The 22,419-nt window shown below is 41.1% G+C and overlaps 1 protein-coding gene across 2 annotated transcripts in view; it reads right to left on the bottom strand.

Annotated features, from left to right (window-relative positions):
* Window positions 1-1,658: 1,658 nt before the first annotated feature.
* SRFBP1 (serum response factor binding protein 1) overlaps window positions 1,659-22,419 on the bottom strand; it is a 142,611-nt gene continuing 121,850 nt past the window's right edge. For both annotated transcript variants that reach the window (XM_019555257.1, XM_019555258.1), the window contains 4 exons: window positions 6,690-6,771; window positions 4,163-4,907; window positions 3,522-3,559; window positions 1,659-2,175 (listed from right to left, as the gene is read on the bottom strand). In XM_019555257.1, coding sequence (XP_019410802.1) covers window positions 1,985-2,175; window positions 3,522-3,559; window positions 4,163-4,907; window positions 6,690-6,771 — 1,056 coding nt within the window. In that variant the 3' untranslated portion in view covers window positions 1,659-1,984. The remainder of the gene's footprint in view (window positions 2,176-3,521; window positions 3,560-4,162; window positions 4,908-6,689; window positions 6,772-22,419) is intronic.

The raw sequence follows: 22,419 nt of genomic DNA, 5'->3' as shown, positions 1-22,419 counted from the left end.
AAACAGACCATCACTTCTCTAACTTTACTAAAAATGTTGTTGTTTTGTACTGACAAGTTGGCTAAAGCTTGTTGGGAGTTAACAAATAAATAGTCAAAGAGGGAAATTCCTTTTCATTATTAAAAACAAATATTCAAACAATTACATAACTTCACTGTAGACTTACATAAAGTGTTATGTTTTGCTAAGTGATCCATATTATGAGAAATTTCAGATAAATTCTCCAGATTCAGTTAAAAAAAAGAGCTCTACTGCACTAAAATGAAATGAAAACAAATCAAATCTCAACCATTACTACACATTCAATTCAGTAACTACAACAATAGTGACTTAAGTGGTGTTTGGAGTCCTCACCTAAATGGTAATAATCCATAATATGCATGGAAGGCAGTAAAAAACACCTCTCATGTATGTAGATTCAAACTATACTCAAAGAATACTGAAATGTGGAATAATATTGATATCTGTGATCAGGATCTACCTGTGAAAAATTAAAAAGCCTTTTTACTAAAAAGAAAGACGCTCTGATGTATCAAGAGACTTTAGGAATATCCTTATGGTTAGAGACTACAGGTTTTAGAAAGTCTCTTTCTGAATCCTTATCTGGCACCTAAGGGACATGTAAAAAACACACAAAAACATGCTTTAGGATCAAAAATTCTTACCTTCATCTGCTTCTAACTATGTGTCGTAGACACTACATTTTCTTAGCATTTTAAATTTACAACTTTTCTTTCAATTATTGGGAGTCAAAAATTGGGAAACTTGCAGTTGCCCAGAAAATATTAGCTGTCTGTGGAAAAGCATTTTAGAAGTGATAACAGCTAACAAAAGGAGAGAAAGCATTTCCTGTGTTTTATTGAAACCAGAAAAAAATGCACATCAAATTTGTTTGGACTAGAACTAATCCCTAAAAAAAGATTCTTGTCTAGAAAATAACTCTTTGGGGGAACAATCAAAAAACTGGATTGGAAGGCACATTTTTCTTTACACTCTCATTTCTCATTTTAATATTTCGGAATTTGGTTGGATGAAACCTAATTGTGCAACTAAGTGTAAATTATGTAAAATGAGGAACATTGATGAGTTCCTTCAGAAAAGAATGCACATGACTATGCCACTTATCCAAGGTACTAATTTAATCAAAGATGGGCATTGGCATTGCTTTTTTAAAAGGTTAAATCTTTATTCCTACCTAGAATTTGCTATTCCATAAAAACTACCTGGCATTTCTTCCTTGACACATTTATAAATTTATCAACCTTATTCAAACTTATTCAGGTAATAGACTTCTGAACTTCTCCCAGATGAAGTAAGTGTATACTTTTTTTACACAATTTATAATACAGTTCATATTAAGAAATATTAATGACATCTTTTCCTAGATTAAAAAACACTTATCTTTCCCATAGCATCTCATATTGAGGTCCTTAAATAGCAATCTTGAATTAACTTTACATAACAAAAATGCTGATGCAGAAAACAAAGAAAATCTGTCACACTACAGGATACAAACTCCATCCATAGATCCACTTGCTCACTTTGATCGGCATTTCACAGGTAGCAACCCTTGAAGCCATACCATGTGAGCTTCCAATCAGTCTATTCATAAAGCACATGAAATGAGTGAAAGTCCTCCATAGAAATATATTACTAAATCTGGGATAGGTATTTTATGCCAAAAAGGTTTTTAAAATTTACATCACATTTCACAATATCAGGACAGTATAATGAAAATAATATAGGAAAAAAATTGTAAATATTTTTTTGAAAAAAGAAAGACTTTTGTAGTTCTCAAGCACTGTAGCATGTTCAGCTTTTAAACAACATTGTATGTATTAATTTTAACCAAACATAAGAAGTACTCTCCAGTCCAAATACACAGCTACTTCATGTGTAAATACTGTCAGTTGTGAACTTTATCTTCTTTAAAATCTGAATCTTCAGAATGATCTTTAAAAATCTGAATTCACGTGTAAAAAGTTCAGTCATCATCAAATTTAATCTTTTTCCCCTGGAATGCTGTAATTTGAGACACCTGTTGCTGACGTTTCTTGCTTGCTTCCCATGAAGGATGAAGAGGTTGCTGCAAATGATCTTTCTTATTTTCATGCTTTATACCTGCAGCTTTAGCAGGCTGGTGTTTCCTGAACTCTGGTTCCTTTTTCGGAAAAGCTGTGCATAAAGTACAATATAAAATATTAAATGCAATTATCTGACGAACATTCATAAAAACATGCAAAATCACATACTAAAAGTGGCAGAAGATAATGGTAGGTATTTAATAGAAGCCATTGTACAAATACAAAGTTTGAAACGATCTCTGATCTATTCCTTATGAGCCATGTGTACTACATGCCCAAGAAACACATGAATGCACTTCTTTTATGCATGGCTCAATGACTTTAAAGTCAGGCATTCTCCAGATTCTTACCAAGTCAGCAAACGATTGCTTTGTGAACAGCAAATATGGTCAAGATGACTTGCTGCTGCCAAACAGCACTGGGGTCTAAGTGTAGAACTTGTGTGGAATTTAATTACCACATGGGAACTAAAGGCTCACAACCATCTGTGTTTACTGTTGATTTCACCAGTGAGGGATTAAACAGCACTTTCCAAATATAATTTTCGAATATGAAACTAAAAACCTAATTTGGTGCAGAAAAAGAAACAAAGCAAAAATTACCCAAACCAGGACCATGTTAAAATACTGAAATGACTGACTAAATCAATCAATCAATCAACGCTTCTGTTCTTCCACTGGGATGAACCAATGGTTAAGATTAATGGTCACTGAGGGTTCCAGTACTCTTCAAAGAGTAGGAGTTTGCACTTGAACTCTCTCAGCAATGTTCAGGTGCCCAGCAGCATGGTCTCTGCAGGGCTCCGACAGCTCACCACAGCGCTAGCTTTCTCCTTCCCTTCTCTTCCCCTTGGCTTGCGTTGGAAACAGGCTTTTTCCTCAGCACAAATGTAACAACTGTCCATAATCTGAGACAGTAACTTTTACCCTGAGCAGCCTTACTGAAGTAGACTCATGCAGTAAACTACTCAACACAGAGGAAGGTAGAGTGCAGGACTATATGGCTCCTGCATAGAAAAATATTGTTTTCCAGACCATTATGGGTTAATAGCACACATTATGTACATCTACAAGAATCTGGGATTCTGAGTTGAAGCGCAATCATTTGACATTTGATCATTCAGGCAAAAACATCTTTGAATAGAAGACATTGCACTGATAAAAAGCAAAACCAGTCTAATGGGGCTTCCATGGTTCCCCTGCTTTACCTGTTGCAGGTTGGGGTGTCTGTGTTGTGTCAGAGTTGATGGTAGTCTCATGTAGAGTGTGGATTATAGATTGTATAGGATAGGGACGATCGTGCCTCAGGCAGGGGGTTGGACTAGATGACCTCTGGAGGTCCCTTTCAGCCCTGCTTCTTTTTTATGATACTCTAAGTCTACCTCAAAAGGATTTTTTAAAATTTATTTTTGGTTTCTACAATATTACCAATACGTACCTGTTCTTCTGTTTTTGGGAAGTTGTTCCTTTACATTTCTGAAAATAAAATAAAACAAAAGTGTAAGGAACATGAAGAAAAAAAAAAAAGATTAAACTAAAAATAATTTGCCCCCCAAAATGGACAGACAGTAGCAGACAGAAGCCACACACATTTGTTGCCTTCAGTGCACAGAGTTTGGGGAAGGTAAGACTTTGCTTCCCTCTCCTCCTCTCCACAATAGTGATCAGTGTACCTCCCCAACTCTTGCACTGCTATGGGTGCTGTATGAGCTTGATACATCTCTGCTATATAGCACTATTGTTAACCAATAGCAGAAACTGTTTAAAGTGTATTTTAAACACTTTAAACAGAGATATTTTAAAACACTTTAAACAGAGATATTTACTAAACGACTACAAGAACTTAATGAGTGCTGACAAACTAGTGCCATTTCTAGAACAGGGAAGAATTTGAAAAAAAGGGCATAAGGGTAAAGAAAGTATGGAAAAAGGCCAGAGTACTGTGACTAGACGCATACAGATTGATTGACTGAAAGTCTGCGTATTTGATGAGCAATATTAAAAGTCATAACCATTTATATTACTATAACAGAATGGGAGGGGAGGGGAAGTGAGGTGGGGCATGGCAGGGCATCTTACCTCCTCATATTTTTGGATTTCTGTTGAGAGGTAGACAAAGAAGTGCAAAATACAGATTCTAGCTTCTTTGTTTTAGCATTTGGGTTGTTTCCTTCTGTGTTCACATCCTTTCTTGTCACAAATTCTGAGTCCTTTACTGCTTTTAGTAACATCTTCGGGGGTATTTTCTTTGCTGAAGAATGGTTAGAGTCTGCCACTCTCCTCCTCTTTTTCTGCTTTACTTTGCCGATAAAGAAATCATCACTACTATCGTTATCTTCAGAATCTGACGACTGGTTATAAAACCTCTCTTCAGTGCTGTCATCAAAGTATTCCTTATGTTTGTCATTTTCTTCAGTATCACTAACATTGCTATCTGACTCCTTAGTTGTAATAACCTTGTTCACACCTGTAAGTTTCTTTTTTTGGGGCCTGTCAATTCTTTTTTCTGTTTCAGCCTGAACAATTGCCTGCATTTCCAAAGCTGGGAATGGAAGATCATCTGGAGTGCATGTTCTCTCAGCTTCCAAAGTCTCCTGATTGGACTTGTTCTCACCAGTTTCTTTACCCTGCGTGTTTGTGTCTGTTTTCACATTCACCTTCGTTTTGCTTCCGTCCTCTTTCTGTTTTTGAACTAATTCAAAATGTTTGTCTTCTCTATTGCTATTAGAATGTTTCACCAATTTAGGTTGTTCTGATTTACACTCCGCTGAAGAATGAGCTTTGGCTGCCGTCTGTCTTGCAGCTTTAAAAGCTTTTACAGCAGCTAGAAAAAAAAGCAAAGAAATAAACAGAAGGTTCGTTCTTTGATAACAACACATGCCAATACATATGTTAATTGAAATAATGTAAAAAAACTGAAAGTTTGCAACCTAAATAATTTAACAAATAGGATTTTCAGTGTCTGTATTTGATTATTTATTGTGTAATGTTAGGGGCTAAAAATGGTTTAAATAGAGGTGTTAAACTCACCTCCTGCCCTCAGCCAGATCCAGACCACAGGGCTCTTTGTGGGTCATATCCAGCTTGAGGCACAAAGTGATTTTGGCAGTGGCAGCAGCTCCAGCTCTCACCACATGCCCATGCCCCATGCTGCAGCAACAGCTCTACCTCCAGCACAGGGGACACAGTGGCAACAGCTGTGGCTCTGGCATGTGGCAGTGGTGGTGGGGCTGGTGGCTGAGAAGGTACGGCCACGGTGGTGGCAACGGGCAAAACTGCTAGGGCTGTATCAGCCCTCATTCACCTTGTGACTACCTGCCAGGTCCACTGGGGCCCAATGTCTCAGATTCTGTGGCAGGCTACTCCCCTTAGCTATACACCCACAACTTTCACTTGCCCATTGGTAGCTCAGGAGGGCAGACAGAGCAGGTCCATGGGCCAAATTCTTTGATACTTTTGGTTTAGAGTACAGTATCAGTATTAATAAGAAATGTGGAAAACAAATCTCAACAGGGGAAGAGGCCAGCTTATTGAAACACCTAGTTTAAACTCAAATATAAGCTTATCAGCGGATGTGCAGTTTACAGTTTGACGTAAGGAGATATTTGGGGTATGAGAACTGAGCGCTAATAATATGCAAACATATAATTATAATGGGTATCTAACCCTGTCTATTATTAAATAAGATTATTTTCATCATAAGTTATTTTTCTCACATGGTCATCTTTTCTAAACCTTTCACTTTTTGTTCTCCTTTTACCTCTGTGGTGTTTTTTTCTAAATTTTAGGGATATTTATTTTTTTAAAAAGTAAACTGCAGTGGAACTACAATCTTCCCCACAGTAACAATCCACATGCCTCATGCCTCGAACTCTTTTTAAGGGAATCGGCACTATAGGCAGGATGGGAGAGTGCAGTCTCTAACCTCATTCATTCCTGCACTTCTATATTGAAACTCAAAAGGTATGCATTCATGCTAGCTGTGATAGTTAGTCAGTCATTAGGATCCAACAGCATTTTTTAAAATTTAACATTAGTCACGCTATTTCATATTTCATGCAGCAGGGGTATCAAACTTGCCTGGTCCCTAAGAGCAGATCTAGGCTGGATTTGCAATGGAAAGAGCCTTGCAGGCCAGACCCAGACTTCTCGCTGGTAGTGGGGTGAGTGGTGACAGCATCAACTGTCATGGGTGCCCAACTTGCTTATTTTCCTCAGAGAACAGTGGGGATTAATGGAATAGGATTTTCAAAGGAGCATAAGGGAAGTTGGGTTTTCTGAAAAATCTCTTGTTCTTTATCATATATGTACAATAGTGTCAATGCAGAAGAAACTTATGGATTTTACAAATTATAAATACAGTTCTGCTAGTGACTATGCCATTGACAGTTTTAGAAACTACTGAGTAGCTAGGAAAGAAAAAAGGGCTGGTGTAATCTTGGCTAACTGGATTGGGTCTGATAACACAGGTAGAAAACACTGCACATATCTATATGTAGATATTACTGTAGGTCTGAACATAAAAGCAAACTAATCAAGATGATGTGTAAGCAAACAAGTACATTTATATGCACATTTGAACAGGGTTAAGTAGTTTATTTCATACCTTTAATATCAGCAATTTTTGTCTTTAAGAGTGGGTGTGCTGCTAGCCTAGCAATTGCTCGGTCAACTGTAGTACAGTTGGGCTGTAAAAAAAACAAACCCGTTGAAACCAATTAGATTTACCGAAAACAAAACAAAACACGAATGTGGATATATGGTGGTAGTGTAGATTGGCATGATTCATGCCATAAGGCATACCAGGGAAATTCTGCACCTCTCAGTCCATCAAAAAAAAATAAAGAGAGAAATTAAGGATGTTATCAGGTTTGTATATCTCTTTTATTGTAAACTACTCTCTCAGGTCACTCAAGACATGTGGAAGAATCTAACTGGAGAATAATTTATAAAAGCATCACAAACATGCACTTCTGCAATTACCTAAGTAATAAATACAGATAACACTATGATTTTTATGTTCAAGAATGTTGTCTAAATATCATCCAGATGCAGTATACTGTAATTTTACACTCACTGCATATTTGCTATGAGTCCAGCTCATTTGCTACTGGTCCACAGTAAGTTCAAGAAAAGGCAGAAAAAACTATATACTCCAGGCCAGTTTTATTTTCACTATTTTACATAATAATACTGAAGACCTTCCTTTTTGGCTAAACTTTGGAACTGCTATGAATTCCTTCCAATATGGGCCAAAACTTGCTAAGCATTTTTCAAACGTAAGATAATGAGTCTTTGTCCCCAAGAGCTTTCTGTTCTAAAAGACATAGGGGTAGTGAAAAGGATACAATATATAATTAGTAAGACTCAAATTAGCCAATGACCACACTTTATTAATACAGAGTTTTCAATATAAAATGTTCTTAAGTAAATAGGTAATGAGGAGACTGGGATAAACAGAATAATCACCACATAAGGTAGTCTTCAGAAAACATTTCAGTGTTAAGGGTCTTGTAAAGTTGCAGACCAGCTGAAACAGGCGTTCCACTGGGGGTAGGTGATTTGAATTGAAATGTGCATGAGAAAAGCAGCTTGAATTAGGCATCAAACTGACATAACTTAAAGAGTAAAGTTGGTGAATGAAGATGCTTAAAGAGTAGATTATTGGGGCAGGGGAAGAAATAAGGTTTGAATGGGAAAGAAGTTTAAAATTGATGCAGTAGAACTGGGGAAATCAGCAGAAGGATTCAAAGAAGAGGCTGACATGGAAAAAACGATGAGGAAAAATGATACTGGTGACTCAATTTGTATGTGAAGACAGAGACAGGCAGCAGAACAGTCAATAATTCAGGTGTTAAAACACCTGGGATGCGGGAGACCTAGATGGGTCCTTGATAAATCAAGGGGGGAGAAAGACTGATTATGTATATTGTTTAAGCTGATCCACTTTGTATAAATAATTAAATAACTGTTGGGCCAGGGATTAATGCTATAGATCAGGGGTTATGACAAGCCCATGAAGGAGACCCAGCCTCAAGTCCATGGTCTCAATGAGACAGTCACTACAGCCCAAGCAAGTGCCGTAACCACCAGAGTAGTGGCTGTAGAGAGATGAGTCTCTCTGAATTGCATAGCATTGAACATTTCAAAAAATGGACATATTACTTTCCAACAAGAAAGACCCAGGTAAAAATTACTAAATAAGACAAGTTCAACCAAACAGTTGAAGACCATTCAGTTTACAAAAGGTATTTGTAAGCATCTCCAAAATAGCATTATATTTAATGTTTGAAGAGGTGATATTCTGGGAGTGATTATATTTTGCCTCCTTCCTTCTTTCTTGATATTACAGGAATGTTTTCTCATGTTGAGAAGACCTAAAATACTGTTTTTCCTCTAGACTGTCTATGGTGCCTTGAACACTAGCCAGAGGAGACGTACATATTCTATTTCCAAGGGCCTCAAGCTGGATCACTCCCAGAATGTGTTGGCTTAGAGAGCTTAAAGACTGAACCCGGTCCCCATGTGACAATGGAGCCTGCTGCCACCAAACTCTGTGACAGCTGGGCTCATATGTCTGAAGATCAAAAGTTATTTTCTTTGGACGTTTTTCTATAGCTGGAAAATGTATTTTTGAACTTAATTAATATACTTTTTCCCTCAGCCACTTCCTGTGGGTTTTGAAAACGTATACCATAAAGTTCAGAAAGCAGCAACAGCTTCTGTTCAACATCTGGTGTCCTTTAATTCAAGTATTTATGGAAAGGATTTAAGCTTACATATGACAGTTAGTATAGGGTAGTCACTTTTCACCCCTATATTAAAATAGCCCACAAAAAATCTCCATTAGTAGACAGTAACCATAAATATACAATGTGACATTCATATCCTTAAAAACTTCCTATTTTTCTATTTGTCTGGCATATCCAAACTTACAGGGGAAAAAAGCCAAATAAAAACAAATTAAACTTAAGTGTTTCCACTATATAAAATGTTTGCAAAAAAAATATAAAAGGAAAAAAAAGTTAAGTGAACCCACAGTATGAAAAAAGATACCAATGCAGGTATTGGAACTATAAATATTTATTTTCATGAGGCCATGCTACTTCTACTGCCACTTTGCATTAATATAGTATGCACTCATACAAAAAAAAATGTGCAGTTCTTTCAAAGGCAGACATTTTACAGATTGAAGATATCCAGGTGACACTCTTGGAAGTTAGAAACCTAGAAAGTCTGGCTTGCAACAATAAAATCCAGGTTTCCTGATTTTCTGGCAGGAAACTAATTATTACAAACCTAATATTTAACTAGATGTATATAAATGCTTTGTTAAATGTAATGTTTTAAATATCATCGAGTGCCTCCAGGCTGGCAGATGCAGGGGCACCACTTATGTGATTGGTAAGTACAGTCCACCATCCTTCAGTCAAGCAGACGTACCTCATAGCAGACTGAGTGGTAGGAGTAAGCTTTATTGCCTCAGGTACCCACCACAGCTCTACTGTGTCTGCAGCTAGACCAACCAATTATTTGTTGCTATTTTGTTAGATCTTAGGAGCTGCCATTCGCAGACCAGAACCTGTTTGTGCTAGGCATTATACGAAGACAGAACAAAGCATGGCCTCTCACAGCAAACAGGGAGCATCCAAAGGTAGAAGTGAACAAAGGGAAACCATCAGGATGAAGGCCTGGTACTAACACTTAAATGTTACCCCAAATAACTTCTCAGGTTCACTTCTCAGCCAGCTTGAGCTCTCCAAATATCCCATACTCTTCAACACAAATAGACCACAGATCCCACCAATCCTGCCCTATAGATTCTACCCAAACCAACCTTCCTTTTTACTCTTCCAGCTACTTAATTCATTTTGCACTGCCCAACAATTACTACAGTAGAGTCTTCCTTACTTACCTTTGGCTTTTTTTTCCCCTTTGTTTTCCCCCTCCTTTCCATGCTCTACCTTTTGTTTTCTTAATTTCCACCTAGCTACATCCTCAATGACATCCTGTCACACATTTAGTTTCTTTCATTCCTCGGAGTCTCAGAACAGCAGGAACTCTCTATCCCTGAAAGGTGATTGCGCCTGAAAGCTTGCAAAGAACTTTTTACCAACTACTCAGTTGGTCTAATAAAAGATATCACATCTACCCAAAGAACCTTGCCTGCCAACAAATCTCAGCAATTCCAGACATTCTGGAAGTGTTCATCTCTGTAGCCTCCCTAGACACCTTCTTATCAATAGATGCCAAATATGTAGTTCTGAATCCTTCCAATACCACTACAAACTATGTTGGGTAAGTTTATAGTTGGACTCCAGTTAACTTTATAGGTTCAAGGTGGCTTATAGCAATGGACACTTTTCAACATAGTAAATCAAATAAATACTGTATTTCTTGAATATAAAATGAAGTTCCCCTCTATACCCCAAATCAACACAGGGGGGAAAAGCCCCTTGTCTTATATTTGCATACATGAAACCACATTAAATACATTGCCTATCTTTGAACTGCTGTTAAAAGCAGCATATATACTCAGTACAGGCAGCCTTCAGACTTACGACACAGCTGGTTCCTGAAAACAGCTTCTTAAGTAGAAATGTCTTCACTTTAAACTAATTTTCCCATAGGAACAATGTTATAAATGGGGGTTGGTTCCTTTATGATGATACATACAGCTTCATTTAGCTAGTAAGTCTGTTGCAGTGGAAAGGAAGAGGTGTGGGGGAGCAGATCAAGGCCTCCTGCAGTGAGAGAGGGGCTGAGGCAAGTTGCCCATTTAGCAGCTCCCACTGTTTGTCCAGGAAGGCATGGGGGGAAGGAGGGGGTGCTGTGCCCCCAGATTTGTGCAGGGTGGGGCAGGCAGGGCCGGGGCTGCCCCGGGCTACACTGGGAGTGAGGGCTATGCCCTGCTGCTGCTCTCCCAGCCGGAGCGGGACTGCTGTGCTGTCTCCGGACGAACAATGTGCAGTGGTTGGAGCCACCCCCCTCCCCACCCCAATGAGCCGCAGCTCCATTCTGTGCCCGCCCTGCCCCAGCTGGGTGAGTGGCAGGAGGGCATGGGGAAGAGGGAATATGCCCCTGGATCAGGGCGGGTGGTGGGGTGGGCACTGGAGCGGGGGCTATGGGCAGGTAGAAGCCCACCCATAGGCCCCGCTGCCTGCCCAGAGCAGAGCATGGTGCAGTCCCGGTCCAGTCTGCCCTGATCTGGGGACACTCGCTCCCCCCATGCCCTGCCACCGCTCACCCATAGTATGAACATGAGCTGTTAGTGCAATGCTGTAGCCAGCAGGACAAACAATACTTTGGCATGCATCAACCAAAGCATCTCAAGCAAAACCAAGGAAGTGATTTTCTCGCTTTACTCAGCATTGGTGAAACCGCAGCTGGAGTACTGCATCCAGTTCTGGGTACCGTACTTCAACAAAGACATGGAAAAGCTTGAGAAAGGCCAGAGAAGAGTCACCCGTATGATCAGACACTTGCAAGGCAAGTCATATGGGGAAAGGCTGAGGGACTTGGGTCTCCTTAGCCTAAAAAAGAGAAGGCTGAGAGGGGACTTGGTAGCAGCTTACCGCTATATCAGGGGAATACATCATGGGCTTGGCAAACAACTGTTCACCAGGGCACCCTTAGGGAAAACCATGAGTAATGGCCACAAACTCCTGGAAGACTGTTTCAGGCTTAACACTAGGAAAAACATCTTTACAGTTATGGTGTCCAGACTGTGGAATAAACTCCCTCTAGAGGTGGTGCCAATCACCTACCCTAGAAATCTTCAAGGGAAGATTGGATGGTCACTCCGCTGGGGTCACCAGACCTCAGTTATTTTTCCTGTCTAGGGTAGGGGTGATGGACCTGATAATCTTGTGAGGTCCTTCCAGCTTCTTACAATCTATGAAATTATAAAAACTTGCCTTATACTGATAGAGAGCTTTTATATATATATTTAAGATGCAGACCAGACCTAAAGAATTAAAGATCTAATTTAAAGGCCAGACCTAAAAAGCCAGATGGCCTACAAGTTGCCAAATAGTCTTTAAGTTTCAAATTGGTGATTATGTTTCTTATGCTGAAATACCTGCAATAAGATTTTAGAGAGTGTAGGAATGTCATTTTCCATTCCTTTGTTGGAACTTTTTGGAAACACTACATTACCACATTTTTTCCTCAAGAAAGTGAATGTGGTAGGCCTTTTGTGGATGGGGCGGGGGTTGAATTATGAAAAGTGAGGTACTAAAACTATAGTAAAAGCAGGCTTTGTGCCACTTCCCCACACAGTTTGGGCAAGAAAACTCAGCATGACCACCAACAACCCCTGCTCATCAAGCTTCTTTTCCACCGATAGGAAAACCTGCAATCATGTTAATTTGTATTTTAGGTCGCTTTTTTGTGTTTGATGTGGACAAATTCCCACCAGAGACTAGGTAGATGCTATACTTTTCAGATTTGACCGTATTGAGTTTAAACATAGAATTTACAGAAAATACTTAACTGCAATTAGAAGGGATACTAGCCATGACAGTCTGTAAAGTGCTTGAATTAAACATACTGAAAGTAATTAGAAAAAGGATGCATTTATAATGGAATAAGAAGAAAAAGGAGCATGAGATAATGGGGAATAGCTATAAAAATACAAAGAAAAAACACACAAAGAAGGCCTTGGTTATAAAACTGGTATTAACTGAATATCCTGTAAACTTTCAGAGACCTTAAATTATTTCTATTGTTAAAGGGAAATAATTCAGAAATAAATATATACTATTCATACAATTACTTAATTATTTCACACCTGATTCAAAAGCATGGGCATTTATAGACACGTTCCAGCAAGTGGGAGGGGATGCTTTAATTAGTGTCCCCGTGCTGAAAAATGGCAGCAGGGTGCTCATTGAACAAGGTTTAAAGCACCCTGCCGCCATTTTTCAGTGTGGGGATGCTGATACACATGACCCTGGAGGCTGCTGGAGCATGTTATTTTCTGTGCTCCAACACGCTGGATTTACAGCATTTTGGAGCAGCTTCGCTGCACGTCTATAGAAGCCCATGGTTTCTTGATGGAAAAGGTGTAACAAATTGTAAAATAGATTTGTCAAATTTATTAGAAGGTAACCAACCCACAATAAAGAGGAAATAAAGAAAGCCATGAACTGAGACCCAGAGCAGACAGTTGCTTTCGACTAAAAGTTGGATGACACATTAAGGGAATTAGCCAACCTCAACAAGCTCCAAAAGAGAGGCTTGAAACTAGTATGGTTACTACTGTTTGAAAAATGCACTTCCAGTTACCACCCAAGTTTTTAAATAAATAAGAGAATGAGGGTAGAATAAATGATTCCCCTTTAAACCTCCAGTGTTGTAAGCCAGGCTAGACAAGGAGTTCTCAAACAATATGCAGTTAGCTGTATCCTGAATGCAACACCATTCTCTAAAGTTGAACCTGCACCATATGCCGTGACCAAAAACACAATGGAAGCAGTTAGTAGAAACATATGAGCAGAAGTGGGTGGGGAGGGGACAGAGTGACTTCTACATGAATAAAACCATGTGACAGACCAAGAAAAGTGGATGCTCAGTCAAAAAATATCAGTTAAAGGCAGCCTTAAACTAAAATTACATTGAGAAAAACTTATTAGAAACTCAGGATGGTGATGACATTATAAACGTAGGGATTTATGGGGATTTAACATCTGAAATGTTATTAGACATTAGATATGGCTAAGGCAGAAACACAAACCCAAAAATATCTTTCCTCAGGTACAGGCTGATAAAATAGCATACATTATACCTATACACATACCAACCCACCACAGAAAATCAGTGTCTCCCTAACTAAAGCTCTAGGGGAAGACATGCGTTAATCCTCATGAAGTGCTATGGTGGTAAGGTCCACTGGGGAGTCATAGGAGGACAAATGACCCAATGGGTATTGAGTACTATCACTAGTCACATAGATGGGTCAATATTAGATGCTGGAGATGCTATTGAAAATAAGATGGCACACTACACTTGGGTTTTGCCCACAATTAAAAACAGATTTTTCCCCCTAGCTATACATATTTAAGCATTTTTCTGAAAGAGACAGTGGAAATGGAAATTCAGTTCGGCAAAAAATAAAAAACAAAACAAAAAAAAAAACCAACCCAAAACTATGAAGTAACTGAAATAAACAAGCAGATTAACAACTCCTTGGCACTGAAAAGTAGATTTTCCACCATTGAGCCTACAAAGGCAATACAGACTTTCAGAGCTCTTAGTCTGAAATGATTAACATATGCCAAATATGCTTGAAGACTGTCAAGGTTTCTATATATATTAGTAACAAAGGAAATGAAAATATGTGACATTCTTACACTCTAAAATCCTACTATAAGTATCTCAGCATGGGGACCACAATCATCAGTTTACACTGGAGGAGATCTATTTGGCACCTTCTAAACTATAGCAGTATTATTCTCTGGGTCTGGTCTACATGTTACACATATATTTTTATATATTTTCTATTTTATTTTTATAGACATTAGGGATGGAAGGGACCTCAGAAGATCATTGAGTCCAGCCCCCTGCCCAAGGGGCAGGAAGTCAGCTGGGGTCATAGGATCCCAGCAAGATAAGCATCCAGATTTCTCTTGAAGGTGTTCAGAGTAGGTGCATGAACCACCTCCAATTACAGGCTATTCCAGACCTTGGGGGCTCAGACAGTATAGAAAATGTTCTTTATATCTAGCCTGAAACAGTCTTGTAGTAGTTTATAACCTATCAACCTTGTCATCCCTTGGGGCGCTCTGGTGAACAAACGTTCCCCCAGATACTGGCGGTCACCCCGATAAACTTATAGGTGGCCATAAGATCACCCCTGAGCCTGCACTTTTCCAGGCTAAAGAACCCCATAGCTCTCAGCCTGTCATCGTAAAGTTTGTTTTCTGACCTCTGATAATGTGCGTGGCTCTTCTCTGCACTCTCTCAAGCTTCTCCACATCCTTTTTGAATTGTGGGGCCCAAAACTGGATACAGTAGTCCAGCTGTGGCCTCACCAAGGCCGAGTATAGGGGGAGAATGACTTCCCGGGATTTGCTTAAGAAGCATCTATGGATGCAAGCCAGCATTTTGGTCGCTTTACTAGCCGCAGCATCGCATTGAAGGCTTATGTTCATCTTGTGGTCAATGATGACCCCCCAAGTCTCTTTCTTCCGTAGTGTAGCACTGCCAAGCCTATAACAATGCTGCAGGTTTTTCCTCCCAAGGTGGAAAAACTTGGATTTTTCAGTGTTAAACACCATCAAGTTCTCATCCGCCCATTTGCTGAGCCTGTCCAGGTCAGCCTGGATAGCCCGCCTGTCTTCAGGTGTGGATGCTTTGCCCCAAAGTTTGATGTCACCAGTGAACTTGGCCAGTCCTCTTCTGACTCCAATGTCCACATCATTAATGAAGATGTTGAACAACATGGGTCCAAGGACAGAGCCTTGGGGGAGCCTACTGGTCACAGGGCACCATGATGATTGACTTCCGTCAATTACTAGCCTCTGGGTCTGACCATGGAGCCAATTTCTCAGCCAGTGGATCACGGCGGACCCAAGGCCAAAGTTTGCCAGTTTTGCCAAGAGGTGATCATGAGATACCAGATGGAAGGCTTTTTTGAAGTCAGGATATATGACATTAATCTCTTCTCTCCTGTCCAGGTGATAGGTCACCTGGTTGTAAAAAGAAATAAGATTGGTCAAGCAAGACCTACCTGCAATAAACCTGTGCTGGCTATCCCTCAGGATGTTTGTGTCAGCCTGTCCATTAAGGATGGCCTCTTAGAAAAGTTTATTAAAGACCTTCCCCGGGATAGAGGTCCGGCTGACGGGCCTGTAGTTTGGTGGATCCACTTTCCTCCCTTTCTTGAAGATAAGCACCACATAGGCCTTCTTCCTGTCTTTGGGCAGTACACCAGGGCACCAGGAGTTCTCAAAGATCCGTGCCAGGGGCTGGGCTATGATGCTTGCCAGCTCCTTGAGTACCCTGGGGTGTAGATTGTCAGGGCCAGCTGACTTGAAGGTATCTAGCCTTTCAAGGTGTTCCTTCACGAGGTCAGCATTGATGGAGGGCAGGGGAACCTCCCTCACCCGGACCTCCCTGTCCTATAGTGGGCATGGGCATCCCATGGGACTGATGAAAGACCAATGCAAAGTACCCATTTAATAGGTTGGCTTTTTCCTGGGTGTCAGTTGTCAGATGTCCCATCCAGTTTAGCAGGGGTCCAACGTTGCCCTCGCTTTTCCTCTGGCTCCCCACATATCTGAAAAAGGACTTGTTATTGTCCTCGATACTTGAAGTTAGTTGGAGTTCAGTTGCAGCCTTGGCTTTCTTGGTTTGCTCTCTGCAGGACTGGACCAGTGCAGAATATTCCTCCTTAGAATATCCTGTGCCCTATTGCTGCCTTTCCTCTGGGATGGAATAGAATTAGCTTGTGCACTGAAGATCGCTCCCTTGGGGAGCAACCACTGTTACTGAACTCCCCTTTTCCTGCTGTTATGTTCCCTTAGGGCCTCACTGACAAGCCTCCTGAGCATGTCAAAGTTGGCTTTTCTGAAGTCAAGGACTTCTGTGTTGCTGACTGACTTGCCAGCTTTACGGCAGATGGTGAAGGTGATCAGCTCACGGTCGCTGTCATCCAACTTCCCATTGATCAATAGGTCGCCAATTAGGTCATCTCCAGTTGCCAGTACCAGGTCCAGAAGTGCTTTACTTCTCGTTGGCCTGTAGACTTCGAGTCAGGTAGTGGTCATCCATGCACGATAGGAAGCTTTGCGACCACTTGGATTTTGCTGAGTGATCCTCCTACAAGATGTCTGGATAATTGAAGTCACCCATGACAACCATGGTCCTGGAGCATGCGACCTCAGCTAGTTCCCGGGTGAACTCCTGGTCAAACTCTTGATTTTGGGTGGGAGGTCTGTAGTAGACTACCACCATTGTGTCCCCTGTGCCATGTTCCCCATGGATTTTAACCCAGAGGGTCTCCAGTCATCCACCCTGGTCACCAAGATCAGCTTGTAGGGACATGTAGCTTTCCTTAACATAGAGAGCTACACCCCCCGCCCCTTTTATCTACTTGAGCTCTCCTGTACAGGGTATAGCTGTCTATACCCATGGTCCAGTCATGGGTGGAGTCCCACCAGGTCTCCAGTATCTCTGTGACGTCGTGATTATTTGTGTTAAGCAGGAGGATGAGTTCCTCTTGCTTATTACCCAAGCTCCTGGCATTTGTGTACAGGTAGGCAAGTGTCCCCTTTGGGGCTCTTACCTTGCCCACCGATTGAACCAGGGCTGGGCTCCCTTAAGTGCCTCAGCCTGCTGACTTTGCAAGGGTTGCTCAGTGGGCCAGCAGTGGCGGTAGTCTCCCCATCCCCCAGCAGGTTTAGTTTAAAGCCCAGTGGAGCAGGTTAGCCAGTCTGGCTGAGAAGAGGCCATCTCCTCCCAGAAGGTGGAGGCCATCTCTTCCCAGAAGCTTGCTGCCTCTCTCACCAGAGAGCGGGCTGTGGTCATGGAAGCCAAAGCCTTCCTGATGACACCAGCGCCGCAGTCTTTGGTTAACTACCTGGATCCTCCTCTCCCTTCTCAGCCAATACCCCGAGACTGGGAGGCTCAAAGAAAACACCACCTGTGCCCCCAGACCTTTTAGCCCTGCTCCCAAATCCCTGTAGCACCTCATGACCCGGCTGAGAGCACTCCCAGTCATTCTCAACTGTGAAGACTACACGAATAAGGCCCATACTGAGTCCTATAAAGAACTTGTGGTAGATCCCATACCAATACTCACCCATGAACTGAAAAAAAAATCAAATCCTTTCCATCCTAACTGCACAAAAAACTGTGTGCACTTATCTCCCGTATCAATAACTTTTTATATCAGTGGTTCCCAAATTCTGAGATTGCATACCACTAATTTAAAATGATACAACTTTAAGTACCACCAGCAAATGTTTCATACACATAGGTAACAGACTACATATTAAAACAACCTTTAGTAATCATCAAACATTGTTTTATTAGTTACGGTAGCCATATAAAACAATTGGAAATTGGAAAAAAAAGGACAGTGTAAACTTATCCATCCAGAGATGGTTTTGGGGATGTCTTTAGTGGGAGGGGTGAGCTTGCTTGACAGAGCACAGTATCCACATCTGGTGGGGGGCTGTGACTGGATGTGTAGGGTTTGGAACTGGGAGAAGTGGTGGGGTTCCTGCATGCCTTGCCAGGATGCAGGAAACTGTAGGTCAGGAGTGAGAGGCAGCAGCAAGGCTGAGGGGGCTGTGGCTTGGGAATGACAGACACACAGACACATACAGTGCCCAGCAAATATGTCTGTAGAGGGGGAGGGAAGGGATGGGGGTGCAGATCAAGGCCCCCATGGTGAGGGAGGGAGCGAGACAGGGACAGCGGCTGAGGTGAACAGGGTGTGTCCTGGGACAGAGCCATGGAAAGCTTGTCCAGGGGTGCTGGAGGGGGCACATGGCTCCCCACCACTTCCCATACCCCCAAGGGAGACATAGGGGGCACATGCCACCCCAGATCTGTGTGCAGGGCAGAGGTGGGCTGCCTGCTGTACACTAAGCTCTGTGCCCCACTACTGCTGCCTCGGGAGCCGTGCATGATGCCATGTGCCTTCCACCACAGGGCAGGCAGGAGACAGCGTGCAGCCAGAGCGCAGAAGGCACATGGCATTGTGCATGGATCCCGAGGCAGAGCCCAGCGCACAGCAGGCAACCAACCTCCACCCTGCACACAGCATTACACGCTATGCGAAAAAGAACTTCCTTTTGTTAGTTTTAAATTGATAGGATGCATCTATACGCATTGTTTACTGTGTATTAGCCTAATAACATTGTGCGGTAATATCATGACAAAAACCATGCTAGTAGCCGACTGCATTGTGTTATTAGGCTAACACACAGTAAGCATCACTAAATAACTGTTTGCCAGTGCTACTGCTTAGTAACTCTAGGTACTGCACATTTAGTTAGCACTTTATTAAGCAAGTACTAAACTAAATGTGCAGTATCTAAGGTGTATTAATGAACATGTAGATGCACCCACATTCTACTAGTTTTATTTTGTGACCTCTAGTTCTTGCTTTGTGAGAGAGTAAATAATAAATCCCTATTTACTTTCTCTTCTTCTCTTCATCATGTAATATTTTATAAACGCTTATCATGTCCCCCCTTCAAGTGTTTCTTTTTTAAGATGAACAGGCCTAGCCTCTTCAGTTTTTCCTTATATGGAACCTCCTCCATACCACTAAACATCCTTGTTGCCCTTCTCTGTACCTTCTCTAGTTCTTTTATAGCCTTTTTTTTAAATGTTAGGACCAGAAGTGGACACAGTATTCAAAGTGTAGATTCATCATGGATATATAAAGGGGTATAATGATGCTTTCAGTTTTGTTTACAATTCTCTTAATTATCTCTAACATTTTGGTTGCCTTTTTGGATGTCTGCCGAGCACTGTGCTGATGTTTTAGTGAACTGTCCATGAAGACTTCCAGATCTCTTTTCAGTGTGATAACAGCTAATGCAGAGTCCATCATAGTGTAGGTATAGTTTGGGTTATTTTCGCCCATATGTATCACTTTACATTTATCTACACTGAATTTCATCTGCCATTTTCTGCCCCTTTACTCAATTGTGCCAGCTACTTCCTCACAGTCTGTCTTGGTATTTATCACTTTGAATAATTCTGTCTCTTCTGAAAACTTGGCTACCTTGCTACTTACTCCCTTTTCCAGATCATTTATGAATATGTTAAACAGCACTGGTCCCAACACAGATCCCTGGGGGACCCTGCTGTTTGCTTCTTTCCAACCTGAAAACTGACTATTTACATTCTGCTTTCTGTCTTTGAGGCAATTTCTAATCCATAAACAGACACTCCCTGTAATCCCATGACTACTTAATTTAGTTAAAGCCTCTGATGGGGGAACCTTGTCAAAGGCTTTATGGAAGTCTAAAATACACTGTATCAAATGGATTGCCACACCCCACCTGCTCACTGATACACTCAAAGAAATCTAGTAGGTTGGTGATTCCCCTTTAACAAAGCTATCCTGATTGCTCCCCAGCAAGTCATGTTCATCCATGTACTGAACAATTCTCTATTTGAAATGATTATTTCTACTAGTTTTCCAAGGAACAGAAGTTAGGCTCATCGACCTGTGAGCCTCCAGAGTCTCCTGTGTCCCCTCTAGAGCCTTTTTTTAAAATATGGGAGTAACAGTGGAAACCCTCCAGCCCTCTAGTACTGAGGATGTTTTTAGTGATAGGTCACATACTACAGTTAGGAGTTTAGCAGTTTCTGATCTGAGCTCCTTCAGGACCTTTGGGTGAATGCCATCAGGTCCTGCTGATTTGCTACTGTTTCATTTATCAATTTTCTCCACAATATCATCTATTGAAACCTCAATTTGAGCCAGCTCCACTGACTAGTCCCTAGAGAGAAGCGGCTCTTGCGAGGGAATCTCCCTAACATCTCCCATAGTATCTCAGCAAAGACAGTCATCCATTAGCACCCCTTTTAAACTCTGCTCCCAGAGGCACAACTAATGCCCTGTAGGTCTTTAGCTTCTAATATACTTAAACAATTTTTTATCATTACCTTTTAATGTTTCTGCTCAAATTCTTTCTTTGCTTGTCTTATTACAAGGTTTTTTATTTTTATCCTTAGGATCGGACTTCTACTTTTTGAAAGAAACCTTTTTTGCTGGTATTGCTTCTACAGCTCTGTCATTAAACCATGCTGATTTTCTTTTGATTTAAGGTATGCATTTGCTCTGTACCTTCAATATGGTGTTCCAAAGCAATTCCTATGCTACCTGCAAGTTCTTCACCTCCTTAGGGGCCTGTTATCTTCTGTCTAACTACCTTTCTGGTTTTGATGTAGTTGCTCTTTTTAAACTTAAAGGCTACCATAAGTAGATTTTCTTCTAGTCTCCACTCCTATGTGGAAGCCAAACCCAATTGCATTGTGGTCACTACTGTACAGCAACTGCAGAGTAAAACTTACCTTTTGCACCAAATTCTGTGCAGTACTTAAAGGGCTATGTTATAGGACTTAATGGCCGTTCCTTTAGTAGGTTCCAGGACTAATTGCTGCAGGAAGCAGTCTTTTATAATGTCAAGGAATTTGGTCTCTGCATCCCAGCCTGATGTTAGATTGACCCAGTCTATCTGTAGATAGTTTAGTCATCTGGACTCTCCAGACGGGAACCAATTTTGTATAATTACTACTATTTTTAAACAACTGACCTACAAAGAGAGGGGAGCAGAAATGAGAATTATTATGTACTTTTTATTATATGATATATTAGAGACGCCAAAGAAGTACTCCTTTATTAAAAAAATTAAAATGCCAAAAAGCAACAGCAGCTGTTTTTCATTTTAGAAATATTAGGAATGTCAAATGTAGTCTTCCTTGATTTTGTAATATGACTCTGAGTCATGCTATGATGTACATGTGTACTGCACACTTTCTTAGCCAGTAAATGAGGGGGAGTGGATGCTGAATCTTTAATAGTGATTTCATTTATTACAATTGGTTATAAAGAAACATGACATTTAAACAAACTGTATTGAAAAGCAAAAAAGCCAAAGCAAGCCTCCAAATGTGGTTTTCAACATACTGAGGAAAACTCACTTCTCTGCTCAGATAAATGTAATTTGATTGGTATCTGTGATGTGATAACTTTTCTAGTTCTCTAACGGTCCATAAAGTATCTCGGGGAAAAAAAACCAAAATACTCCCCCGGTCACCCCGAACTGAGAAAAAATAATTTCCAATGTAAAAAAATAAGCAGGGAAAAAAAACCCAAACAAAATCCTCCCTCCCCCACCCCGAAACCAGATATACCTCATTATCAGGGATCTGGGTTTTCCATTTCCCGTGGAAAAACAATCCCCCCACAAATTTCCCTTTTTAACTGAGAAAACTGTGGATTTCTCATTTTAATGGAGAAATGTGGATTTTCCACCTTTGCAAAGAACTCTCTGCAGGTGGGCAGAGCTCCAGCCAGCATGGGTGGGGGGAGTGGAAGGAAGGTGGTCAGGCAGGGGGCGCCATTTGCATGTGTGCACTCATACATGCACATGGCCACCAGGCAACCTGGAGAGCAGCTTCCTGCAAGTAATTTGTGTGTGTGTGTGTGTGGGGGAGTGGAAGGAAGGTGGTCAGGCAGGGGGCGCCATTTGCATGTGTGCACTCATACATGCACATGGCTGTCAGGCAACCTGGAGAGCAGCTTCCCACAGTTAAGTCTTGGGGGGAGGGATTGAGGCCCCCATAGAGAGGGAGGGAGGTGG

This window comes from Crocodylus porosus, unplaced genomic scaffold, assembly GCF_001723895.1.
Source record: "Crocodylus porosus isolate Cpor-Errol unplaced genomic scaffold, CroPor_comp1, whole genome shotgun sequence".
NCBI classification, from domain to species: Eukaryota; Metazoa; Chordata; order Crocodylia; family Crocodylidae; genus Crocodylus; species Crocodylus porosus.
This window is presented reverse-complemented; position numbering and strand designations above follow the sequence as displayed.